Source organism: Anomalospiza imberbis, chromosome 3 (genome assembly GCF_031753505.1).
Source record: "Anomalospiza imberbis isolate Cuckoo-Finch-1a 21T00152 chromosome 3, ASM3175350v1, whole genome shotgun sequence".
Taxonomy (NCBI): Eukaryota; Metazoa; Chordata; class Aves; order Passeriformes; family Viduidae; genus Anomalospiza; species Anomalospiza imberbis.
Window position 1 is genome coordinate 51,732,730 of NC_089683.1, and position 25,176 is coordinate 51,757,905.

Consider the following 25,176-nt stretch of genomic DNA (forward strand, 5'->3'; position numbering starts at 1 on the left):
AGAGTAAACTCATTCAGAGCAACCATTCACTCATCCTTTGTTCTTGATTCAGATATACTTGAGTGGAATTTCCAAAGTCTTAGACACATACTATTACATATGAATAAATTATATTTAGGTGTGGAAAATGCATCTCATCTCCACATGTCTGCTTCCCTACCCCTCCTCCCATCTTTCTACTTCATAATTATTACTGAAAAAATAATAATTTATGTTATGTTGCTGGAAATAGGAAAGTTGAAGAAGCTTTTTTTTTTTTTTCAAATAGTTCTAGCAAACAAAAATCAGACTTAGAAAAAACTCCACCCCACAGATCTCATAGCACAGTAGCAGCTATGTGATGGAAACTGGGGCCAAAATACATTTTATGGCTGTGGAATCAATGGACATCTCTGCTGGCCTTGTTTCCAGGTGATGTTCCCACAGCTCAAGGACTGTGCATTACTTTCCTTTTGAGAAATGAGGACCCAAAAGCATACTGTAAAGTGGAAAGTGCTGAAAATGTGAATGGTCTCTGAAAAAAGGGCAATATGCCTCAGCCTTTCTGCTACTCAAATGAATTATTGAACTCCTAGTAACTGTGATTTCAGGTGGGGAGACAAGTTGAGAAATGCTGAGATGAAGACATCATATGGAATTTCTAATGGGAAATGCTTTTCTGAAGGATGAATGAAAAATTAGTTCAATGAAGAGTGATTCATTTCCCATATCTTGAGTTTTTTTATCATTAAATTATTTTGGCAAATAATGACAGTTTTCATTATTATTATTGTAGTTGAATCTGCATTCTGAATGTGTCAAAGGTATAGAAAATCAACAAGCAGGCTATGTGGTAAGTTAAGGTATTGACTCTCTTGAGTCCTTTTTGACTGAGAAGAATTCAGGATGCAGTTATATTAAATTAATTTCTATTTTTCTTTTTTTAACTTAGCAGGAAGATTTATTCAATCCAGGTAATTTTTAATAGTGATTTTAAAAGACTTGTAACTCCTATATAAATTTTTGTTGATGGGTCTTTTGATATGGGAAGCATAGAATGAAGTTGCTCCTGCACTGAAGCAATTGGTTATGTCAAATGGGCTTTTAAATAGCAATGACAAGACAGTATGTTAAATGAAAGGAATGGTAGACATGGTGATAAAGACTCTATAATTTTAAGCAAAACTAGAAATTCCCAAGGGCATGCTTCCTTATGTAAAAATAAAAAAAAGATACACATGTCCAACAATTTTAAAGGAATTTTTCTGATTAAGATAAGAATAACATACTTGCTGGCTTTGCCTGGGCTACAGAAGACAAAAGAGGTGAAATTGTAATATTTAGATACATAAAGAAGAAGAAAAATATACTCTTTTTGCCCCTTTCTTTTTAGTTCTCACTTGTTCTTAGCTTCCCCTACTTGTGCAGGGATGCACAGCATTTGAACTCCTAAAGTTTAGACAGCTTTGTGTTGACTGTCAGTGTTGATGAGAATGTTATAATTCCTTGTCTGACTCTTCACAGCTTCTAGAACACGCATTGTCACTTGATTTTTTTTTCCTGTCAGCATTACATTTAAAAACTATACGGTCTTAATCACAGATAAAACCCAAAGATTTAGAGTTTAGTCCCAAAAACATTTTCTCCATAGGAAGGATCCAAAGTTCTAATCTATCTGGTAATTTATCCTCATATTTGGGATCCTTTTAGAGGTCTGATTTAAAGCTATACCTCATTTCACTAGCCCAGCTCTGGCTAATGAGAGGCTGGAACAAGCAGTTAAGGAACTGAAAGGCCTTGACCTGTCTTCATCATTGGAAAGGCAATTCTTAGTAGAACAGAAGCTACAATTTCCACTCTGCTGGTTTTGCTTTGTTATCAGTTACATATTTCAAAACACTGTAAAAAATAATGCAATGCAAGTATACTACGCTAGATGAGTGCTGAATAGTGTTTAATGGCCCCCTCCCCCTGCATCAATCAGGAGAGAATTACTTATCCTTACCTGACTTTTCAGTGGGAGTAGTTTTTTCTTGTTTCATTTTCTCCTCTGTATCGTGAAAACATCATTAAAATCACAATGTGTTAGCATAGGTTCATATAATTGGAAAAATATTTCTATAGGTGATATTATGCATATGGTTCACAATGACAACATAAATGCATGTCTACAGCATCATTATCCCATTATAGCACTGTAAAACAGCATGTAGGCATTATGAGTTCTGACTGCAAGGTGAGATCATGTTCATGGAAAAAGTAAATTACTGTACCTAATGTCTCAGCTGCTGGAAAACAGCCACATACCCTTCAGCATCTTTCAGGCAGGCACTCAGGTGGAGGCCATCCTATTCCTGCATCCATTACATCATTGCCAACAGCACCTTGTGTGAGTGAGTGTCTAAGTCCAACAGATTGGTATATTGGTGTTAAACAGCACTAAGAATGTCTAGATGCCCTCTAGAACTTTAGAGACTGCCTAACTACAAACGTGGGTGGAGGTATCCACCTGTGTCTGCACTCTGAAGATGAAAAAGGTGTGGAGATGCCCAAGCACACAACAGATCACAGAGGAAACATGGGGCAGTCTGAAATGCCAGTCCATACCACCTGCTACTGGACAAGCCTACCTAGACTTAGCTGGACATCTGTCACAAGACCTTGGAGCAGCCTTGAACTTCTGCTAATCTTATGGGAAAAACTGCCCAAGCCCACATGCTCTTGGGCTGCCTGTGGATTTGCTCAGCACAATTCTCAGATGAAGTGGACTCATGTCAACATCGGCCACCAGACTTGAACTTCCTCTTCTCAAGTAAGTTGGTGGGATTGTGCCTTCTTATCAAGTGGGGTTTGTTTTACCTTCCCAACATCCCAGTCAGGTGGAAACTGAGATGTTTATGTTCAGATTTCTACTCTGCCCAGTTTGATTTATTTTAAATTCACCCTGCCTCATTCTTTTGTAGCTCTACTCAGTTTTATGTCTTTTTCCATAATTGAATTCAAGCTCCTCTCCTAAACTCTACCTTTCAACAATCATATACATTCCTAAATTCTTCTTAAATATGCTTAAGACACGGTGAGACTGTATTTGCCATTCCTCTTGCTGAAAGCAGTTTGCAGCCATCCACCTCTAGAACCTTCCTTTCCACTAAGACCTCTGGAAGGCATCAGATCAAAGCTGACAATGACTGTGGAGATCAGGTTGGGCAGATATCTCTTGGTCCCCTTCTCTTGCTTGTTTGATCTATTTCTGGAAGAAAATCAGTACTGATGGGGTCAAATATAGGGAGGGATAAACCTCTCTAATTACTAATATTTTCTATTATTTGTAAATTAAACACAGCTCTGCATTACTATGCTTTTCATTTGTTTTCTGGTATGTGTCAATTTAATATCTCTTCATTTGTATTAAGTTTAGGGCACTTTTATCCTCCTTATTCAGTTATTGTTACTGTCAGTTTCTTATGAAAGCTGTGAATTAAAATCTCATCTCCATGCTGTGAATGCCTGTGGAACTAGAAATGTTTTATAGCACAACTAGCAGCTTGAATATGCAACTTATTGAGTGAAAGTGTCCTTTTTCTGATGTTAGAGGAGCTTTAACATACAGTAGTGCATTTCACTAATTTAGATTGGGGACATTAAACTTTCTATGTACCAATACAGAAGAAAACCTGGTATGCTGCCTTTACACCAAGGCCCTGTAACGTGCCCTGGATTAATGACATGTAAAAATAAAAAGGCTTCTCTTTCTTTGGATATTGTCCTGACTCTTTTGAACACTAAATAAGATATTGTTCCTTTCCTAATTCTGTTGAGAATGTACAGCAATATTTGCTTTGTAATTCTGGGATAACAAGTCTGTGAGGAAATAAGGAAATAAGTTTGTGAGTGGATGGCAAATCTGATTCATTTGGAAGTAGGGGCAGTGTTTCTTCCCAGAATGAATTTATCTTGAAAATTGGACAGGCCTGTGGATTTGCATTCATCTGGGAATGAACACAGTAATTCTTTGGTATTAATTCACCTACCTATTCTGCAACCTAACCACACAGCAAATATTGGTCGGCTGATTCCACTGGAGAACACCCTGGCAGAATTATAGGTGGTGGCTGCTTGGCTTTTTCTCTGAGTTTCCAGCCACTGGTTGTAGCCAGAAGGGAAACTGAAGGAGTAGAATATCCAGACTTAAGGAGAACAGTCTCTATAAGGGAATACACTTCAAGACATCAGGAAGCTTCATAAAATTGATCTGTTCACCACATTCATTATGAGGAAAAGTAGAGAAAAACATACGATGAGGATACAATGTATTATTTTGCCAATAACAGAAGTAATATTTCTGATTTTTCATGTATTCTTTTTTTGCCATGGGGAGTATTTAAAATAAAAAATTAAACAAATTTGAGGACTTAATAAAGCTATAAAGAGTAAAAAATAAATGTTATGAATATTTAAGAAAAATACTGATTTTGAGCAAGCCCAAAGTTTAAAATTCTTAAATCTTCCATTTAAGAGAATTTATTTGCTCTGCAGGGTTCTAGTTTCGTAGTCCTACAAGCATTAATATTAATTTTTTCTCTGATATACCTAATTTAAATGGAAAAAATAAGGCTGTAAAAATTTCTCTGTGTATTGCAGGCAGTTTCAGCAGAATTACATCAGGAATGAATTCCCTTGCTTGCTTGCTTTCACTGACACACACAGAATACTCTAATTTAAACTTTTCCCTATGGGATCAATATATTTTCTGAAATTCTGTAGTATTTCAGTCATGTGATACTTGTAAGTCTGATGGCAGGAAGCATAAGAAAAATGGTTTGAAGCTGCACTGAATCAAGGTGAAAAAGGAGGCCACTGTTTTGTATAGAATGAAGCTTTTATAATTCAAGCTGTTAGCTCAAGAGCACGCCTTGGCACACAGCAGGCAGAAGCACTATTACCACCAGTGCCTGCAGATTAATACTTTCAGTCATCAAGTGAAACTCAAAACAGCCACTGTTCTCCAAAGCAACCATTTATCATCTGAGAATAGAGATTTTATGCTAAAGGAAATTTAGCAAGCATTTTCCTATTTTTTTTCCTTCAAGCACCTAAATACCAAGGGCTTGGGCTCTGGAGTGTACTGTAGTATGCAAGAGTAAAATCCTAATCAGTCCAATATACTGGTTTGTGACACAGTGCTCTGATGTTTGAGAATGCCCTACCAAGGCAATTTATTTTGCTGCTGCTATGTGGACGAGATTGGGCTAATTGTGCAGCAGGACTGATTTCATTTAGCAGGAAAGGTGAGTGGTCACATCACCCATCCAGGCAACCCACTTTCTGGCTACCACTGTGGCCACCAAGCTTGGCTTCCTCGTTCCTGCCTTGGATGAATTCACCTATTGCCTGAAGCATTCTGCTAGCTGTTAATACTCAAAAAGTGATCAATAAGTTAAATAAAAAGCTTGGCTTATGTGACTTAGAAAGAAGAAGAGAAATATTTTTTCCCTATTGACTCAAAACCAATACATCTTCACTAAATCAGATCCTTAAGGCTTCCAGAAACCTGAAAATGACTATGAAGATATTTAACTTACAAGGTAGAATATTGTACATTAGAAAAATGAATGAGAAAAGTACTAAATACATAAGATAAATTATTTCTTAAAAAAAAAAAAGGAAAAAAAGTGATAATATAAAGCCTGCTTGCTTGTCATTGAACACATAAGGTTTAAATGGTTTATTTAATCACTTATTCATGAGCACTTCATTTCAACATGAAGTTCAAACAGCAGCACTTCCAGCAAAGGTCAATCTGATGTGGATACTTGCTTTCCAGGCCCCACTGCTTCTGGACTGGGGATGGGAAAACTACTCAGGAGTGATGTAAGCTGAGCATCAGTAGCTGAGTTTTCTATGAGGTTACTCTCTTAGTCTTGGTAATTCACACCAGACCCAGCTGTGGATCCTTGAGTACCTTCCTACTCAAAAAACATGATTAGAACAGGGCTCTGGTTTGAAAGGGGGACCCTTTGTCCTGCTTACTGCAGCCAAATATTACTTACAGTTTACCTGAGTGCGCAGTCAGTCCAGGATTAGTATTGCTATTCTTAGTTCAGCTCCTGCTACTTTTGAGTTTCAGGAGCTGGAGGCTGACTCTACTGCAGAGTGTGTACTCAATGAGATTGTAGCTTCTCCTTTTTGGGCAGCCCCCACTCACTTAATGTAATAACTAACTGGAAGGGTTGAGAAGGGTTAATTCCCAGTGCACATCTTTGATATAGTGCAGGGAATTAAAGCACTCCTTCCTCACACTCTGGGAAATGGGTTTTGCTAATGCTTTTTACTACACCAGTGAGAAAAGTCAGAAGAACAGTCAAAAACTGACAGCCGAATCCTTTTTATTAAATGTCACCCTCATTTTTGTTCCTCTCCAAGACACTGAAAAAACCCAATGGCACAAAGCAAAACATCTGTGCCTAGCTCAAGGAAGTGTCCAAGTTTTGCAGACCACACATATCCTTATTAAGTGGAGCTGGCTGTAAATGCAGGTTACTTTACCAAACCTACCTGGCTTAGTCTGAGAGACAGCTTTTTCACGTTTAACATGTTCATGCTCTGAAAATAAGAACCCCTACATTAGAAGGCTTTTTAATTTTTAGAAGATTTTAAAAATAAAAGATTCTCATTGTAGTTTTAAAAGATGACTTTGCATTACATATTTCCACTAGACTTGTGAAGAATTTTTTGTTAACTATAATTCTCAAGAAATGATGTTTATTTTTCCCTATAAAATTAAAATTAATGAAAATTATTGTTTTACTTTTTAATGTGGTTTAATTATTTTCTGTGGATTTTTAGAAATATAATGGAATTTCTAAAATGATTAATTGCTTCTAGTATTAATTGTGATTGCTGTCACTGATCTTCTGTATAGAAAAATTCTCCTTGATGTTTAATACATCAAGAAATGATGGCAGTTTTTATTATAACAGAAGTGGGGTTTTCTTGTGAAGAATGACAAATAAATGTTCAGTATTCTGCATAAAGGAAAATTAAAAAAAAAGTTTTCCATGTTTTTCTTTCTCCTGGATTTGTCTGGACTAGAGATAATTTTCTTCATGTTAGCTGGTATGGGGATCCCATAAATATATTATGAGGCACTAACAATAATGGATATTATTCCATATTACAATACAATGTGTATGCAATTTTATGCTGTTTAAAAACTTTGTGCTATCCAAATCCCAACATTATGAGACAGAAAATATTTCAGAGGAATGTTAAAAGTACGTTTAATTCTGATGTGTAGCTGTGACGTCTAAGCTGTGCACGAGGTGACCATTGCAGCATACCAAGAAATAAACCTCTAAAACCTGGACCAGAGGCCTGGCCAGAAAATTGCAGGGACCCTTCTCCATCTGTGGTCGCCTTGATTGTTTCCCAGTGCGAAGATGCCATGGAGACAAAAGGCATAGGTGGGCCTCAGCTGAATTGGAAAACGGTTTCCATGCAACCTGGAACCTGTCAAACACACCTGGTCCTGCATTAACAGAGCAAGTCATTGGAAACCAGTTTCACAAGTCAAAGTGTTGTGTGGGTTTGAGTTGATGAATTCCACCATAAGCTGCTAAAACTTTGTAAAAATAAGGAAATACCTTCCTTCTGAAAGTTAAAATAGCAATATTCTATATTGCCTTGGTACTTACTGTGTTCATGCGGGTTCTCTGAGGAAGCTAGAAGTAAACAAAAAGGCGTATTTTAATATTTTTGTCGCTGTGATACAGAATTTAGTTCATTTCTTAGTGGCATTTTAGACATAAAATTTCAGTGAAATCTGTATTGAAGTGTGCAACAGTTACACTGCCAACCCCAGATGCATAAATGGGACACTTAGCTAAGCAACACAGGCACCCTGAATTCCTCATTTAAGCTAAAATTTGGTATAAGCACCCCTGGAAAGTTCTGCACCTCTTCTGAGGGCTGAGTCACCCTCACTAAACACTGACTGTACACCAAAACTAGGGAAACTATCTGGCTAAGTAAGGTGCTTAGATTACCGAGTGCCCACTAAGAGACAGGGCAAATTCAGACCATAAGGTCTCTACTAGACAAAGACAGAAAATGAATTTTAGTTTGAGTGAGGAAACAACAGCTAGGGCAGTCTAAACATGACAGTCCCTCACAATTGCACCTCCTCTATGAGGACAATGAATTTCAGATGGCTTCAGTGATACTCCGAGAAGCAGAAAGAGAGTTAAAAATGTTCAATGACTTCATTAGGCCACTTTGAAACAAAAGAATTTCACTGCTGCAACTTCTAAACTTTGTGCCATTTCATTTTCTGCATTTTTCAGAAAAAAAAAATCCCAGATAAAATAAAGCTGAAAACCAAGTTAATACTTTCCACGGATGTTAAGACAACATTCCTCAGGTAAATAGAGAGCTTGTCAGCTGTACCCAATGTCATTATTGGTTCTGCAGAAGGAAGTGAAATGCCAAGACCTAGCCCTCCAGCTGGATTTTTCTTCTTGACTTTTGCTATGCAGCTGTTGTTTTCAAGAGAAAAAAGGCTCTACCACTGCATGTCTGCTGTGTGTGAGAGAGAGTAATCCCAGAGAGAGATGTGGCAGGGTGGGGGATGAGCTGCCTTTGCAGCCCCAGCAGCACAAGCAATAAAACTGCTGCTGTGAGCTCCCAGGCTGTGATCCACTGAACTCCTGAGCTCACCAGCTCCCACTTGGGACAAAAACTGCTGTGCATGTGCGTTTCTGTTTCACTTGTTTTCCCTGCAGTATAAAATCCACTTCCATTTTATATCCAATCTTTAATCCAAGTTATTGTTGTGCATTTAAGGAGACAGCAACTGTAGATAGTGTACAGAACAAAGTCAAAAAAACCTGGAACATTTTTGTGTGTAATAAAGAGTAAAGATACAAAGTAAGTGTATATGCTTGCTCCGAACTGAGGAATCAGAAATAGGAGTTCAAAAGAAAAAAAATGTCCTAGGACAAAGACACATTTGTTATTTTTATGTGTGTGAGTAAATATTTTTGTAAATTTAGGCTCATTTAACACTGCAAAACCAACCAAAATATAGTTCCCTAAGCATCATAAGCTGAGGCAAATTCTATTGCAATTGATTTTCCGTGAAATATGTCAGAAATTTGTAGAGGAAATTAATTTTTTATTGTGCCAAAAGACATAGTGAGATATGTTCAGGAAATATGAATTTCAATTTTCAAAAAGGAATTTCAAAGTAAATATTGAAATCAAATCAAACATTAAACCATTAGCTAATATAATGACTTATATAACTAATACAGAATATTGTGTCATATAACTCTTCCAGTTATATGTGTCATATAACTCTTCCAATCACCCAAAATAATCAGAGCTAGGCCACATATGAACAGTGTTAATTTAAGGACTCTCTACTGACACTGCTTAGCAAATTTTACAAGCAAACTTTTGTAATAATATCCTTATCTAAGATTTGGCTAAAATCAAAACAAAACCATTACTCCTTAACTTTCCAGTGAAGCCAATACAGTTATTTCCCCTTTTAGGTTGGTAAATATCAATCACAGAGAATATTTAAAGCAATAGGAACTCAGCTAAAGTCTGGTCCCTGAAGTTTGTGAAAATATCTCTGTTGTCCTTTTTAATCTTTTCTGTGGAGGCCTTAATTAGACACACTTGTATAATGTTGGCATCAAGACAGATTGAAGACTCAGATTACTGCTATCTGTGCTTTGCCTGAAAGTCCAGCTTCCTTATTTCTGGCATAAAACTCAGAGATATTTCTACCAGATATTTGGATGAAATAATGTAGATGTTCTAAAGTTAAAAGTCTCTAGAGTGTTGGTTATTCTAAAATATATATATATATTTTTTTTTTCTATAAAAAAAGCCAAATCAAAACACCAAGGTGAAATTTTGAAATGGTATTTGGGCCATAAAAATAAACCTGTATGTTTTGCTAACTGTGATTTCATTCAATTCAATATTAATGTTATCCTTTTTGTGTGTCATTATCTCATTAAAAAATGCAACTCAAATGATGTACAGACTAAGCAGATAGTTAAAAAATGAAATCCCAAGATCATTAAATTCATTTTTACCGTAACACAATTATCTATAACATGGATACCTTGATTTTTATTCTACTTAGTGAAAATGGCAAGACAATAGTCCAGGTCAGACTCTGCAAAGTGTGTAATGATATATGTAATTTAGCCTAAAGGGTGAGAAATTAAAAGCTATGTTATGCAGCTCTGGGAATCACACACACTTCATGTAGTATCTTGCACTGAAAGGGCAAACAAGCATTTTTTGTTTTGGCCACTGATGGCGAGAGGGTGTTGAGCTAAATCAACTCCTGGTCTCATTTCAAATCGTTGTTCTGATGTCATTAGTTAACAGGACTACCTGCTGGGTAAAAAAGTACTTATTCACAGTGGTAGAAAATTCAGTCCTAAGTAAGTGTTTTATCTTCATTTATTTAATACTTAAATTGTACTAGAGGACGTCAGATTTGAATAGAATGAAAACAGTTGGATTTTTCAAGAAGTATTTGAAGCTACATAAGAACTGGATCAATGAAATTATATGGTTCTACTCTCAGCAAAAATTTGGAATGTCTTTTCTGCCATTCTAAATTAAACTTGGAAAAGAGGCTTCATAGATATCTTGCTGGTTTTAACTTCAACTTTTTTTTTACTTGCCTGCTATTCTGAAGGCCGCAAGGGTATTAATTATATATGGAATATTTTTGTAAATTAGATTCTCATATGGGTTCAGAAATGAAATTCTGCATTTTATTGAACGATAAATTGGTAAGGCTAAAAGCAGAATGTGCTTTTTGATTATAATGTCTATTTTCCACCTGGGTAACAGTTATTTGCCATTCAGACAGCAAATACATTTGTGAGTGTGCACATTCTGTAAGAAAAGAATATGTTGTGCAGGAAATAAAAGCTATGCCAGAAGTACTTGTTTTAGTTAAGAAAAACAGAATAATAACACATGCTGTAGCTGGGGAAAATTATTTCCAATTAGATAGTTACAGGTGTATTATAAATAAGAAGTTTACTTTCCATTAGACAATGTAAGAGCCTGGTTTATTTCCCATTAAAGCCAGCACAGAGATTCTTTGCCATATTTTGGACTGGACATTGTATGAATACACACACATAATGTTAATCTGTAACTACATTACAGGCCAAGAAGAAGATCAAGATAACAGGAATCTTCTAATAGAACTATCCAAATTTGAATTGTATACCTTCCAGTTTATGAATCATGACAAAGGTAAAATTTGATTTCCCTATTTAATATCAGTTCATTCTACCTGAACTATGGGCAAACAAACTATTTGTCCTTTAGACAAATTAGTGGACATTTATCCCAAATTGAAGCTTCAAGAACATAAGAGTGCATCATTGTGCATAATTTAAATAAGACAGGTCTGGTCTAGTTAGGTCAAGGTTTTTCAAACTGTAAAGCAACTGTATTATAAATAAGTCAAACAGAATAAAATACATTCCTTACATGATTCAGATAATAAGGTCAGAAAAAAAGGGGATTATTAGTGTTTACCACTCTGTTAAGGAGCAGTTTCCTACATTTGTGAAGTTGTTGTCTGTACTCTTTGTCATTCAAAGTAGTCAAATATTCGCGTAAGTTTTTTAGATCTGCAGACCTGATCTGTCATATCTGCCCGTGTCTCATTCAAGTTCTTCTGGCTAGATGAACAGTTGGCAGACTGTGTTGCAAGGCCAATCTACTGAGCATATGTCTAAAAAAGTGACTCAAAAAACAGATTAGCTGCAGCAGGATTCCTGGAAAGAAAATGGCTTGTGCTCCTCCTGACCTCTGCTCTACATTAAAAAATTGCCTTGACAGAGTATGACCAAGAGTTACCCCATGGCTGAGTCAAAATAAAGAAAGCAAGAATTGTGTGGTGGTGGCACAAATAGGGGAAGCTGGTATACGACTAAAATACACTGCATGCTGTACAAGCCTTGTCCTCACAGGATCTCTTAATTCCCTACAACATCCATTTTACATTTCTGGCTTGCCTTAAACCTAGAATTTTCCAGGATATTTGTCCAGGTTTCTAAACATTAAGGAAATATGATACCACATTAACATGACAAGTATGAAATGCTAAGTGATTAAGGCTGTCTGGAATATTTGTAGGGAAGCAGAGAGCTTGATCTTCTTACTCCTACTCTTGGTCTAGGAATGGTCCTCTGGGTCTGTGCATCTCCACAGATTTACTTGGATCACTCTATCAGTAGTGGCTGAAGGATGATAATAGGATAAATTGTTAAGACAAACCCTCATAAAATGCCATGGTTTTCAATTATTACTAATACTTAACCATTGATATTAGAGCCTGTATTGTATTCACTTGCAACAGACTGATCTTCCTATTGCCATTTTCCACTAAAAAAGCTGTCAGGCTGCTCTCATAGTTCTTTTGGCTTTATTTTCTAGCCCAAGCTATCTATCTGCTTTCCTAGAGCTGTTGTGTTTGTGTCTTTGGTGCTTGGTTTGTTTTATACCTCAGGGCTACATATTGAAAAATGAGCTGACTCTTGGTTTTGAAGGATTTTGTTGACGTTGTCTAGAACAACTTGTTTTTTAAGACTTTTTTTATAACTGGCAGTTCAAGAGTACTTTATATAACAGGAAAAACCAAAAAGTAATAGAGAGGAGGGAAGGTAAAAACTTTATAATGGTGTAAATATACTAGAAGTAGCAAAGAAGTAGAGACATTTCCAACATTTTAAAATGACTTTTAATAAGAGGAATTGCTTCAACTTCAATCTGAGATGCATGCCTTTAGGAATCATTAGTAATGATCCCAATCTTTCTCTCTTTCCCAAAGTCACTTAAACATTAGAAATGCTCTGGGAAATGTAAGTTGTTGAAACAGCAGTCTTGCATGATGGAACTGAAAACTAATCTCTTTAAAGTACTATAAGTCCTAATATCCCAGGAGGACAAATCTTCCATCGACAGAGCTGGAAAGAATAAAATTTCAGTCAAATGTAGATGAGGTACATCTGCTGCATTAATGCATTTCATCTTTAGGCACGTGTGGTGAAAGACCTGAAGAGCTTCCTCTCAGTATCATCCTCAGCTTCTGACGTTTTCATGTGCTGTTCCCTGAAACTGTGGGATGGGAACATACAGATGAGGGAGAGTATGCTAACAAGCTTTCACTTTTAAAAATATCAGTTTTACATTTGCATATAGCTAAGGCAAAACACAGTGGAGCTTGGGTTGTCTTTATTGCAACATGAATTACTGACTCGCAAAGGCCAACTGAGTGAAATCAGGCAGGCTGAAGTTTATAGGACGTTAGAATGATTTTTCAGAATATAGATGTTAGTTTATGCAAAAAATGTTCACCACTCTATATAAAAAATTGGAGTCAAAAGTAGCACCTCTTGCTGATGTTAATATTCGTTATAATTTAATCTTCAGTCATAATGCCTGTTATTGGTGAAAGCTGGCAAACTAACCCCCCTGGGTCTAGATTCCTTACAAATACTTTGAAAAGTAACTTTTTAGCTGAGGTCCTTCTTATCTATACTGGATTTGTAAAAGTATAATAATGGCTGAAAATATATTTACATATGTTATTAAATAAATGTGAGATGATAATAAACTAGAAAAGAATAAGATGACTATGGAAATCTAGAAAAAAAAAGAATTTTGGAGGAGAGATTAGTTGATATAAGGGGTGGAGAACAATAAAAATTAATTGGCTTTTGAAAAAATGGACTTTTCCCAGTGGGTTACTCAAATTAACATGGTGATTAAAGCAAAGGGCTAATGACTAACTTCTAGGGGCATAACACACTGAACCGTCTTTGTTCCTCATGAAATGCTGCTGATCACTGCTTTTGCTTTAATTATGGCTCCAAAAGTACATTTCTGCAAATTATGTCTGCATAGATAAGAAAAAGAAATGTAGATTGACACTAGAAGAACTATTCATTCTGGAATTGCATCTGAATAGAGTACCTCTGAGCATTCATTTGCACACATCTTTGTGCAGAGCAATAAAGTATTAGTTTATCCCATGGGGAAATTTTTAGCCAATTAAACATGTGTTGTGTGGATACGCAGGTGTTCAAGCAGATTATGCTGATTGACAGATGTATTTCTGACATGATGCCAATATATATATGTTATACCTAACTTACAGTAACAACACAGGCCACCAATTTCACAGAGCACTCTTTTTTCAGAAATCCCAGCTGTTTCATAATCATTAAAACAGTAGTCTGACTCCAGTTTTTGGTAGCAGGGGCTGCATAAATTACTGTTGTACTTTGTCGCCGTAGAGCAGGACGGGAACAAAAATGACTGCAAGTCGAAGGCAAGAGAATGAACACTGAATGATTTCAAATGCACTGCTCTATGTATAGAGAACATCGTGTGGATTAATTTTATTGGTCTTAGAGTAAAAACATTTCACACTATTGGTGTGCAGTGAATGACGCACAGTGGCAGAACATATCTATAAACAATGTGAACAACAAGATAGATTAGAGAATTATTTACATTCTTTCCCAACTGTCTCCCAGGCTCTCGCCTGGTTAGAAAACCTCTTTTTCTCTCTGACTGAACTGAGAATATCCACAGTACTTTAATGCAACTAAGAACAATTAATACAAGTTGTAATTGTAACTGCAATTGAAATGCTATGCCAGGTCTATCAATATGAATAATTTTACAGGTTTGTTATTATATAAAAGAGGGTAATCTCAATTTTACCTTGAATAGATTACAAAGTTGTAACCAATGTCAAGATTTTTGGTTAAATCCTACTAAAAATAAAAGTATCAGCACTTTTTGAAAAAAACATGGATGCAAGGTAGCATCATTAGTTTTATGTTTCAACTATGAGTACACAGAGGTGTTAGGTAGATAAACATGGAGATTTCACCTTACTGTTAAAATGTCTAGATTAAATATTTGCATTAGATCCTCCATCTAAGTACAGTGAGAGTGGATATTCAATCAATTTTTAAGATCTACAAATGATTTGCTCCTTCTCCCTTTGCTTTCAGTGTCAGATTCTTAAGAGAGGAAAAGTTGTAAATTAGCAACAAACAATCCTAATATTCATTGACATTTGTTTTCTATTCTTGTTACTAAACCTAAACTATGTTCCCTGCTGTAATTAAGTGAGAAATAGAAATATCTTCAGAGGGATAAGTAACTGCATTCTGACACAGATACAAGACAGATAAAACGCTCCTTGCAGATGCTTATTTCTCTCTATCAGCCCTAAACTGAGACTAGGATGAACAGTTTCAATGTAGATTTACAACTTTAGACATCTAAATTTGCATGAGGTAAAGTATCTTAATGTTTACATTAACCTGAGTATCTAAAAAAAATCTTAAAATTTATGAACTCAGTGAATAGTCATGAGCTTGAGACAGTCATTCCTCTACCTGCTTATATTGGATGGGTCATGTCTTATCCCACTGAAATATCTGCAACATGGGAAGTTCTGTCCATCACTAAACAGAGGTTGTGCAGATCGTTAAGTCTTGCATAACCCTCTAAAATGGACATAAATTATTTATGCCCGTAAGATAGTTGAGACAAGGCAAACAGAGGTCAAGCAAATTTAACAGTTAACTGATGTAATCTTTTCAGATAATTTTCTTTATTTAATATAAATTAGCTGTTCATAAATATTCCTTGAAAATGCTGGGGACTTGTTATTTTAGCATGGGAAATCAAAGCTCACCAGTGCATGGGTAGCCATCCAGCAAATTGAAAACAGCTTTAGTCAGGAGTGGATTTCCATTGAAAAACATCTTGTTTGCAGTTCAAGATTTCTGTAGAGTGTTCTTGAGTAAAATCACTTTATTTAACTCTTAATCTGATGCAGGATGACAATATTAACTACAGTTTGGAAGATCATTTGGGCTCCATCTTGTGGCTATTTTAGTGATTGTTACCTTTGAGAGAGATGCCTGCCTTCAGCTGGTCAAAATATCACTAATAGTTTCAACAGCATATTAGCATATGGCTGTATTTATTATTTTCTAGTATATAATACAGAATTTTAACTCTATTAAAAAAAATTGTTTTTAAAGTATTTATAATGATTTGGGGTTTTTTAATCCCTTTGTTTAGGGCTAAAAGTTCTTTTAAGAGGCTGTGTAATACACTTCACAGTTATAGAATCAGATAATCTACCTTCTTATCCTTTGACTTTTGTTAGAAAATGGCATAATGAAGCTGTGATTCATCTTGAACCAGTGGCATCTGCAGCTGAGCAGAAATCCCATGCTACCATGACCATTTGCTTTATGAATAAGATGGCTGACTTTCAATTTTTCTGGCCAATTACAAAACTAAGCAGTTCTGAAATCCCTCCATTTTCTTTTGGTTTGGTTTTTTTCATTTTGGAAAGCATCTTCATTTTTATGTATATTGAAAAGGGATGCCAGTGTGCCTTGACCAGTTTATTCCACATCCAGTATGAAGAACAGCAGTTTCCAAGCCATACAGCACCATTACAAGGAGTACTAGGAGGAAATTGTTCTTTACTGAATTGACAAAAAGATGTGGTTTGGATCTTGAATGTACATGGCTTAACCATTTTCTCCTCTTGTTTGATTTTAACTGAACTCAGATGATACACATTTTTTACACCATGATGCATTTATTGAGAAAAAGTTTAAATGTGATCCCACATGCTCTCCTGTCAATTTATTTTGATGAAACTTGTCATATGAATGTGATTTTCATTTTGCTTTCTAAAAACTAGTAAATTAATTTAAGAACAAGGTGTCAGAGTGTTAGTGCTGAAAATCAGAATGGGAGTATTGCTATTGACAGGCAACTAGGACCTGCATCTCACTAACTTACAAGTCTTCATAATATCTGACTGTAGGCAGTCTACAGAGCAGGTGAGACTCACAGAGGTCTTGAATTAGATGTGCTCTCAGAAGCAAGGCAGAGTTTGTTCTCTGTCTCTTGGTTATTAGCTCCAAGTAGGCTGGAGAAACCAGCTCCCTGGCAGCTCAGGTTCATGAGTCACTTTCAACGAGAGTGTTCTTACACATACTTGTGTTAATGAGAAACCACAGGCATTGTGTCACGGCTGAATCCTGTTTGGTCCACTAGAAACACAGATGTGAAGAATCTTTACAAAACAAGACTTTCTGACAGTGACTGGAGAGATAAATCACTACTCTTGCTTGACATCCCCAACTCAGTCTATGTCCTCTATAGTCAGAAATAAACAGGGTATGGGAGGCATGAATTGAAATAAGAAGTTCCACTTTATGCAGAACTAGGAAAATTTGAAGTTTTCTTTGATCTGGCTCTATTCCAAACAAGGATTTTTGTAACCCTCTGTAGTTATAAAACTTTTTTGAAATATGAAAATACTATTTTGGTTTAAAAAAATAATTACTAATATTTCTTTCATTTAAAAATGGCAATTAAATGTGAAAAAATGCTGAAATATTTCAGCATGTTACATTGCTGTTTACTGTTTTCTGGGATGTCCTGGAAATTATGGGATTTGTATCACTTTACCAACCCCTGTGTCTGTTTTTAATCAGCTTGATTCCTTGCTCACATGCTTTGAATTATTAGCAAGGGTTAAAAATTTTTGTCTACTGGCAGCCAGATTTCCTCTTGGGAAATTTAGGAAGTGCCTTCCTCATGCAAAGGTTTTCTGCCTCTTGCCCTTTTGGAATTGACAACATTTACACATTTCTGTGACAGCTTCTCTATCCCACACATGTTGAAAGAAGGCGTAACATGATGCTGGAAGGTAAAGCTGCCCATTTTCTAGGACTTTGGTCACAAAGTCCTAGAGACCTAACCTTTGAAAGAGAAACAGTGAATGCCTAAATTTCATGCATTAATTGTGCCTCAAGGTTCCTGTTAGTATCACCTATATTTGGAGAAATCAGCACAATATGTAATTTTTCTCCATCTTAATTTTGTTCTTTTCTGTCTCTTGCCTGCTCCTTCAAGTCTGATTAATGCTATGCACTGAATGTACCATTGACTGAACACGTCATTCCATCTCCTTCTCTTTTATGATGCCTTGTCATTCTGTATGGCTCATTATTCTTGTTTTTCTAGATGAGGGATGTATTTGAATAGGACAAAATAATTGGAGAAAGCTTCATGTAGAGTACAGTGTCTGTGTGCTGTATGATTCACGAGAGAAATGGTAAAGTGCTGTTTGAACTGAGCATGCTACTACCACAATATATTTTGGATAATGAGCCAGTCAATTTAGAGCGCTGCCTGGCCACTTCTATTATCTTTGCAGCTGTGCAAAAAATACTGTATCCTTAAGCAAAACCAGTGAACATTACCCTTTTTTATTGCTAGTCAGAGGAATACACATGCAGCCTAGAGCAATTTCTTATGACAACAGAACAAGCAGAAATAAATAAAACCTTCTCTTATTTGGAGTTAGCTAGTAGCATACAATATTTCCCATGTGGGACCTGCAGAGAAGGGGAAGCTAGATGAGAAAGGATGGCAACTACAACATAGCATGTTCATTTTTTGGAAGAGGCCTTATTAGTTCTCTCCAGTTTTTCAGTTTAGCACATATCTACTAAAGGTAGGAACATCACTGAACCAGTTTGCCTTAGTCACTGGAAGATTTCATTTTTCTGGCATTTTTTTTCACTAGAATCACTACCTTCTTTGCTGACAATGTTGGTTATGATCTCAGAAAACCAGAGGGAGGTTTAATCGAAAAAAATAAATAAAGGGATGATAATCATAAGAATGACTAAAACTGAATTTCAGTTCATACTTCCATGTATCTGTGAAATAGGTTGGTGGTAATCAGCAGGGTGAGATACAGCCTGAGCCAGGTGCATGAAAGCAGTCTACACATACTTGTTGCAAAATCCTTTCAACCAAGGAATCAAAGGAAATATTTTTAAGCAAAAGAAATATAGAAAATAAAATGAAATGGAAAAGTCAATCTAACTTCAAAGAATATTAATGAAAAATGCATTTTTCAATCAGTTTTGTTGAGGAAGATTATGGTTAAGGGGGAAGAAAATCCTACCTGGTGAAAAATGAGCACTAGGTATTTCAAACAAATTCCCTTGGTGTTCTGTAAAAGAATGGGCCCATAACCTGACAAGGGTGAGAGAAGTAGTCCCCTTAACAATTACCTCATTCTTTCCATCGAGGATGCAGCAGTTCATGTTTTTGAGCACTGCAGACATTTTGATATTTGAAAACCAATGGCTCTATGAGTAGCTGCCAGTTTTCTGATTCTCTCTGCTTCATGTCCTACCTTTCACGCCTCAGTTGCAAATTAATCTTTGGACAAAATGTCCTGCTTGATACCTATTAAGCATGGTTGTTTTTGATAACTGAAATTAATTTTATTGCTCTGTTAAAGACAGAAAGTAAAATTTTGGCTTCAGTGGAGTGAATGGGAATTTTGCCACTAACATCAACACAGCCAAGATTTCACTCATGAGCTGATAAAACAGTTGAGACTACAAATTTTTTTTCCAGTTCAGTTAACAGCTCTGTACAGGGATAACAGAAAAAAATAATAAATTAGTAGGATTGAAAACATCTTCGTGTATAGACAGTAAAGGATGGCTCCATTGTTCAATTATGTGAATCACAGAATTTCCAAATGGCAAAAGACATGCCCTACACTCCCCCTACCAAATCTCCCATCAATAATAAAGAGCTATTTTTTTCTCATTGAATAAAAAAAATCTCAAATAATCCTAAGAAATATATGGATATGTTCAGAAAATGTTCCCATTGCTCTATTTGGTAAGAAATACAAGATTTATAAGCCCGATACTCAATAAAGTTGAATAGGTTAAAAAAAAATCACCTCAGTGTAAATATTTCATCATTTTTGCTATTTTAATAAAATCAGAAAATTAGGAAAAAAAGGTTTTAACTCAGCAAATCTTATTCCAAAAAACAACACTATAAATAGATATTTAGGTGTCTTATCAATACATTATATTTATCTTTAAATAAAAGTAATACTTTAGGTTCTGATTTAGGGCAAATTTTTCCACTAATCTGTTAAAATATCAGAGAATTACTTCAGCAAAGGTTACATGCAAGCTCCATATATATGTGAAAAGAGGAAATTAAATGTGCCTAGAAAAGCAACTTCTGCAAAGAGCAAGCAGCCAGGTCAGCATGCATGGTGCACTTCAAGTTTTGTTCTCTTTGACAAATCCTAATGTGGTAACAAAGGCCTTTCATTTTCCTCCCAGCCAGAACGATGAAGCATCTGATACTGGTCTGTATTGGCCTGTTTCAGAAAGGAGCTACCAACAGTGGAAGTGACAATAGTGTTATCACAGCAGGAGCAGATAAAGTTGGCTGATGGTAGCACATGAGCTGCTGTATGTCATCACAATGCTGTATATCATCGCAATTGTATCACTGAACGAAAGAAACATTTCTCACAGCAGTCACAGCCTGAAAGACCTTTCAGTCAAGGGAAAAAGATTGATTTACCTTTCTTCTCCCCCTCCTTTTTCACTGCAGCTGAAACAAAAACAAAAATACAGTGTTTTCAAAATTGAAGTTAATGGCAGTATCAGTAAAAATAATTCAAACACCTATATGAGCCTTTGTGTACATATATCAAACCACACATATATTATGCCATAAAGGAATAAATTTCTTTGCCAGATGAGGAAACTGAAGCATTTCCTGACAGACACCCAGCTCTGCTATTGATGAGAGCTTATTCCAGTTTTCTACATTCTCACACATAACTTTAGTCATGCTCATCCTTCCTCCTAGACATTGATAATGGGAGAGAGTCATAGAGTGAATATTTCAAAATCAACAGTGAAGGAGGAGGATAGATTGAAATGGCAAGGCATAAAGGGGTAAGAGGAGTATAAAGGTTATGAGACATCATCGGTTTAAGAGAAATGTGTGCTTTTTTACTATTAGAAATTGTAGTATTAAAAATATGCATAAAATAGGAAGGAAAAAACTGTCTGAAATTATGTTTCTAAGCCTCTGCCAAATATTGAGACTTTCAAGACCTGATTATCCAGCAATCCTACCTCTAAACCCTATATAATGAATTTTGTGGGAAGGAAAATGGGAAAGAGACTGGAAGAAAACTGATACTTTAAAATTTAACCCAAATTTGAAAAACCTGGAATTAGCTTCTCAGTGGAAGGTGTGCTGTGTGCCCAGTATTCCAACTCTAGAGACAGAATAAAAGCCCCGTAAAACTCAGCCCAGTATTCCAATAAAACCTTGCATACATCTACAATGAGTGCTGTGAAATCATAACAAATTTTTACTAAAAGGGATGAGGTGGCTAAAATGAGTTACCTGCATTTACAGATCACTGCTGCAACTCTGATGGAGATGAGCCAAGTTTATTCTTATAGCTGTTCAAAATCCATGCAGTACCCATTCCCCAGCCCACATTTATAGGACTGAAACTTCTAAAAATGTAGCTACAGATGTCACTTTATTTTGAAATATCTGTTAGAAGCGGTCTTAGTAAGCCTCTGCCTTAGGCTAGCATTTGCAGGCAAAAGAAGAGAAAGGAATTAAGATTCAGAGCCTGTACTTCCCAGAAAAGGGTGTTCAGCATCTGGTTGCTGATATGAATGGAGCTGATGTGGCTCTGGAACTGGAATTGAAACAAGCAGAAGTGTAACTCTGCCCTTTATTCGATAATGTGCCCTGGTACAGGACAGAAATCAAGGATAATGAGGTCAGGAGAGGGTAGACACTCCCTAGTAGTTTCAAATGTTTGCATTTTGTGTGCTGATCTCTGTCTCGTCAGTGCTCTAAAAATGAGAAATCATTTTACTTCAAACTGTTTGTACATTTGGATAAAATGGATCAAGAAGGAACTGGTTGAACCTTGAATTGCTAAAATGCTATTTATCAATGGCCTGTGGCAAAAATATTCTGATTTCAAAGATTTTTCATGTTTCCTACCACTTACCCTCCTTTGAGAATTAGATAAATTTTAAGCATCTCAAGAATGTGCTCAAAAAAAAAAAAAAAAGGTTTTATGACTAGAATTGGTGAAAAACTGGCAACAGGTTTCTGAGATCTGGCCCTCTTTGCAATCACTTCCCTTTTTTAGGTAAAATGTGTATCAAATCTGTGCTGTGCACATTTCACAAAGTTTGGTTACAGAAGATTGAGTAGTTTTTACACCCAGAGACTGCTATAGGAGTCTCAATGGCTTTTGAAAGGCATACTTAGATAGCCACTTGCAGTGTGTTGAAGTGACTCCCGAATCAACAGAAACCCCAGTTACTGAGACTCTGGGAAGGGCTTATAGGTGAACGTGCAGTGCACCTCTGGGCTCCTCCTGACTTCTGTGCTGCCACCTTATAGGATGTGGCTCACCGTGCTTCTGCTCCCCAGGCAGAGCCGGGCCCCTCCATGCCTGCCGCTGCACTTACGGCTGGCCAGCTTCTGTTATCATGCCGTTATATCCTATTGGGATATCTGCTGGAATTTTCACCTTGGCCACAGTCTTTCTGATAGAATGTACTGTAAATACTCAACAAATCTCATGAGACAGAAAAGGCCTTATTTCAACTACAGTAGCCAGTAGCATTGCTCTGGTCAAATCCTGCTACTCAAATGTAAAATGATAAGGAATAAATGAAAAAGAGCAGAACGCTGTCCTTTACACTGCCCTTTCAGAAATTGAGCAATGTGTCTGAATTTGAAAAGCAGCAAAAAGATGGATAGTTTACCCAAGGAACTTGGTTTGCTGTTGATAAAAAGCCATATTACCTGCTCAATAATGTACGGTAGCTAGGGAGGGAAGGGCATGAAGCAGAGTGATGAACTAGAAAATGTGGTGCTCCAATGTAAGAGATGCTCTTGGCCATGTGCTTTTTACCCTGATTATTTGGAGAAAGAACAAATTCTGGAGTCAACATGCATTGCTCTGTACTGAAGAGACTTGTCTTGCAGTTCTTGAATTAGGAATTTGTACACACAAAGCTATTCAAAGAGAACTCTATTAGCAGCCTTAAATCACAATCTGTCTTTTCTAGGCCTATCCAAATCCAATCATAAATTTTCAGTTAATATAGATAGATGGTATACAAAGCAAAACATATTTATCAATAATATACTCAACATATTCTGGAATTACAAATCTAGATTGACAACTATTCCAGAAACCAGAAATGAGCATTGTCATATTTTAGGTTTTGTGTATAGGTTAAAAAATCATTACAAGTGATGGAGGACCTTGTTCAATTTTTTTTTTTTAATGTAATATGGGAAAAGAAAGGTAAATTACAGTGGCAGAAAGGTCAGAAAACTGTGATAATGCAGTAAGTGTTTTCAAGGAGGAAAAAAAAGTCAAGTTTAAGATTGTTCTATTTGGACTTTTATCAGAAACTTGAACCTTGATCACCAGCAGTCCTTCAATCTCACACATAGTGGTGTTTTCAAAGGACTTTTTCTGAGCTGTTGAGCAAACACAAACCTTTCCAAAATTGTGATGATATCTTGAAAGCAGCCAAAATCTTAAAAACACTGGTTCCTACTCAAAAGCAATCCTTTCTATGTAGCTTTATGACCCAGCAATAGCCAGGAACAGATATTTAGTCTAAATACTGTCACAGAAGTGTCTTCTTCTACAAATTCTCCTCTTATTTTCTTATAAGAAGCAATTGGTTTCCATTCTGAAACAGGAAGTTTAACTTTATTTTTAAATGTGCAATTAATTATGAAAAGTACATTTCCATACAGATATCCAGTTCCTCTATATAATTTTTAAAGAGCCCTTGACTTAGATTTGTGATTTTCAGTCTTATCATGATCATACTAATTAATCTCAGAGGAAATCTTGAATCTTTCCTATTTCACTTTGTATGAGAGTTTTGTTGTTTTTCCTAGCCCACTCCAATGCCACATTATCATATAAGGGCTTTGTACACAACACTCTAGTCAAGATGCAGCTTTGATTTATGCAATAGCTTAGAACATTATATGCCTTTTTCCTAATGCATTTGCATATGTAAGAAAGTTTTTCACTGACTTGTCTGCAGCAATACTTAGGAACTTTCCTGAATTTACATAGTGAATTTAGAGATACATACTTTAATATTTTTCCTCCACAACATATTTAATACTATTTATCGACACTAAATTTTCTTTGACATTGTGCTGTTTGTTGACCTTGTAAATTCAATGTATCACAGTCCCTTCTGATCCTGAATTCTTTAACTGATTTTGTCATTTGAAAGTTTCATTACATTGCTATTTCTCTCTTATCCTGTTAATTAAGGAATATAACATGAGTCCAGACATGGAATCATAAGCAATTATTCTGTAAACAAGCTGCAAGATGAAAATTAATCAATTGCTTTCTGATTCCTAACCAGATATTTATTTTCTTTAATCCTGTAGGTCTTAGGCAGCATCTCCTTGGCTTCTGTAGTAATTCTTATAATGAAACTTTATAGAGGTCTATTTAAACCATTAAATAAATGCTGTGCTTATTACTTTATTAATATATTGGAAACAGTTATTACTAAGACATAGTTTCCATTTCTAGATACAACACAGGCTGGAACTCAGCATTTTCCCAGATATTTGTTTTTGTTCTTAATTTAATTATGAATTCACCAAATTTCTGATAGATTTTTAATTTCTGAATAACTCTGGAGTAATTTAAGTGTATTTGCACTGATATGGTAACTGTTTTGTCTGAAAGAAATTGAAGTTTTAACTAAGTTCTTATATTTATTTTGCTTAGAAACATGTAAGCTGTGGGGAAACAAGATCAAATGCAAACTCATCCCATGAGTCAGGTACTCTGTGATAACTGTTCATATGCATGCTGTTATGCTGAACTGAAAACCACCTCATGTAGACAGCTACAGCAAAGCATCTGGCATTCACTGAGTTGATACTGTCTTTGCCCATCTCACCATAAATTGTCCATCTGTTCATAGCTTGAGAAGAAGATATTGTTTTAAAATATTTAAGAGCTATACAAAGTGATATTTCTCTCAAACCTTCCTAGAAGATATTTTCTTTCCCTCTTTCAGTCTTTTTGAGTTCAGAATTTCTCTTATTCATGTCAAGTGAAATCTTACTCATGTTAAGAAATCACAGTTAAAAGAACCAGTATAGTGAGTATCAGAGAGGAGAATTTAGCCTTTA

General features: G+C 35.9%; 1 protein-coding gene across 3 annotated transcripts in view; it reads right to left on the reverse strand.

Moving 5' to 3' along the window:
- Positions 1-723: 723 nt before the first annotated feature.
- LOC137470748 (triadin-like) overlaps positions 724-25,176 on the reverse strand; it is a 41,689-nt gene continuing 17,236 nt past the window's right edge. Inside the window, exons 7-10 of one of the 3 annotated variants that reach the window (XM_068184373.1) lie at positions 20,509-20,538; positions 7,674-7,700; positions 6,535-6,582; positions 724-2,029 (exon numbers count right to left, since the gene is read on the reverse strand). In XM_068184373.1, coding sequence (XP_068040474.1) covers positions 1,971-2,029; positions 6,535-6,582; positions 7,674-7,700; positions 20,509-20,538 — 164 coding nt within the window. In that variant the 3' untranslated portion in view covers positions 724-1,970. The remainder of the gene's footprint in view (positions 2,030-6,534; positions 6,583-7,673; positions 7,701-20,508; positions 20,539-25,176) is intronic. The other 2 variants (XM_068184372.1, XM_068184374.1) reach the window with 2 other exon arrangements.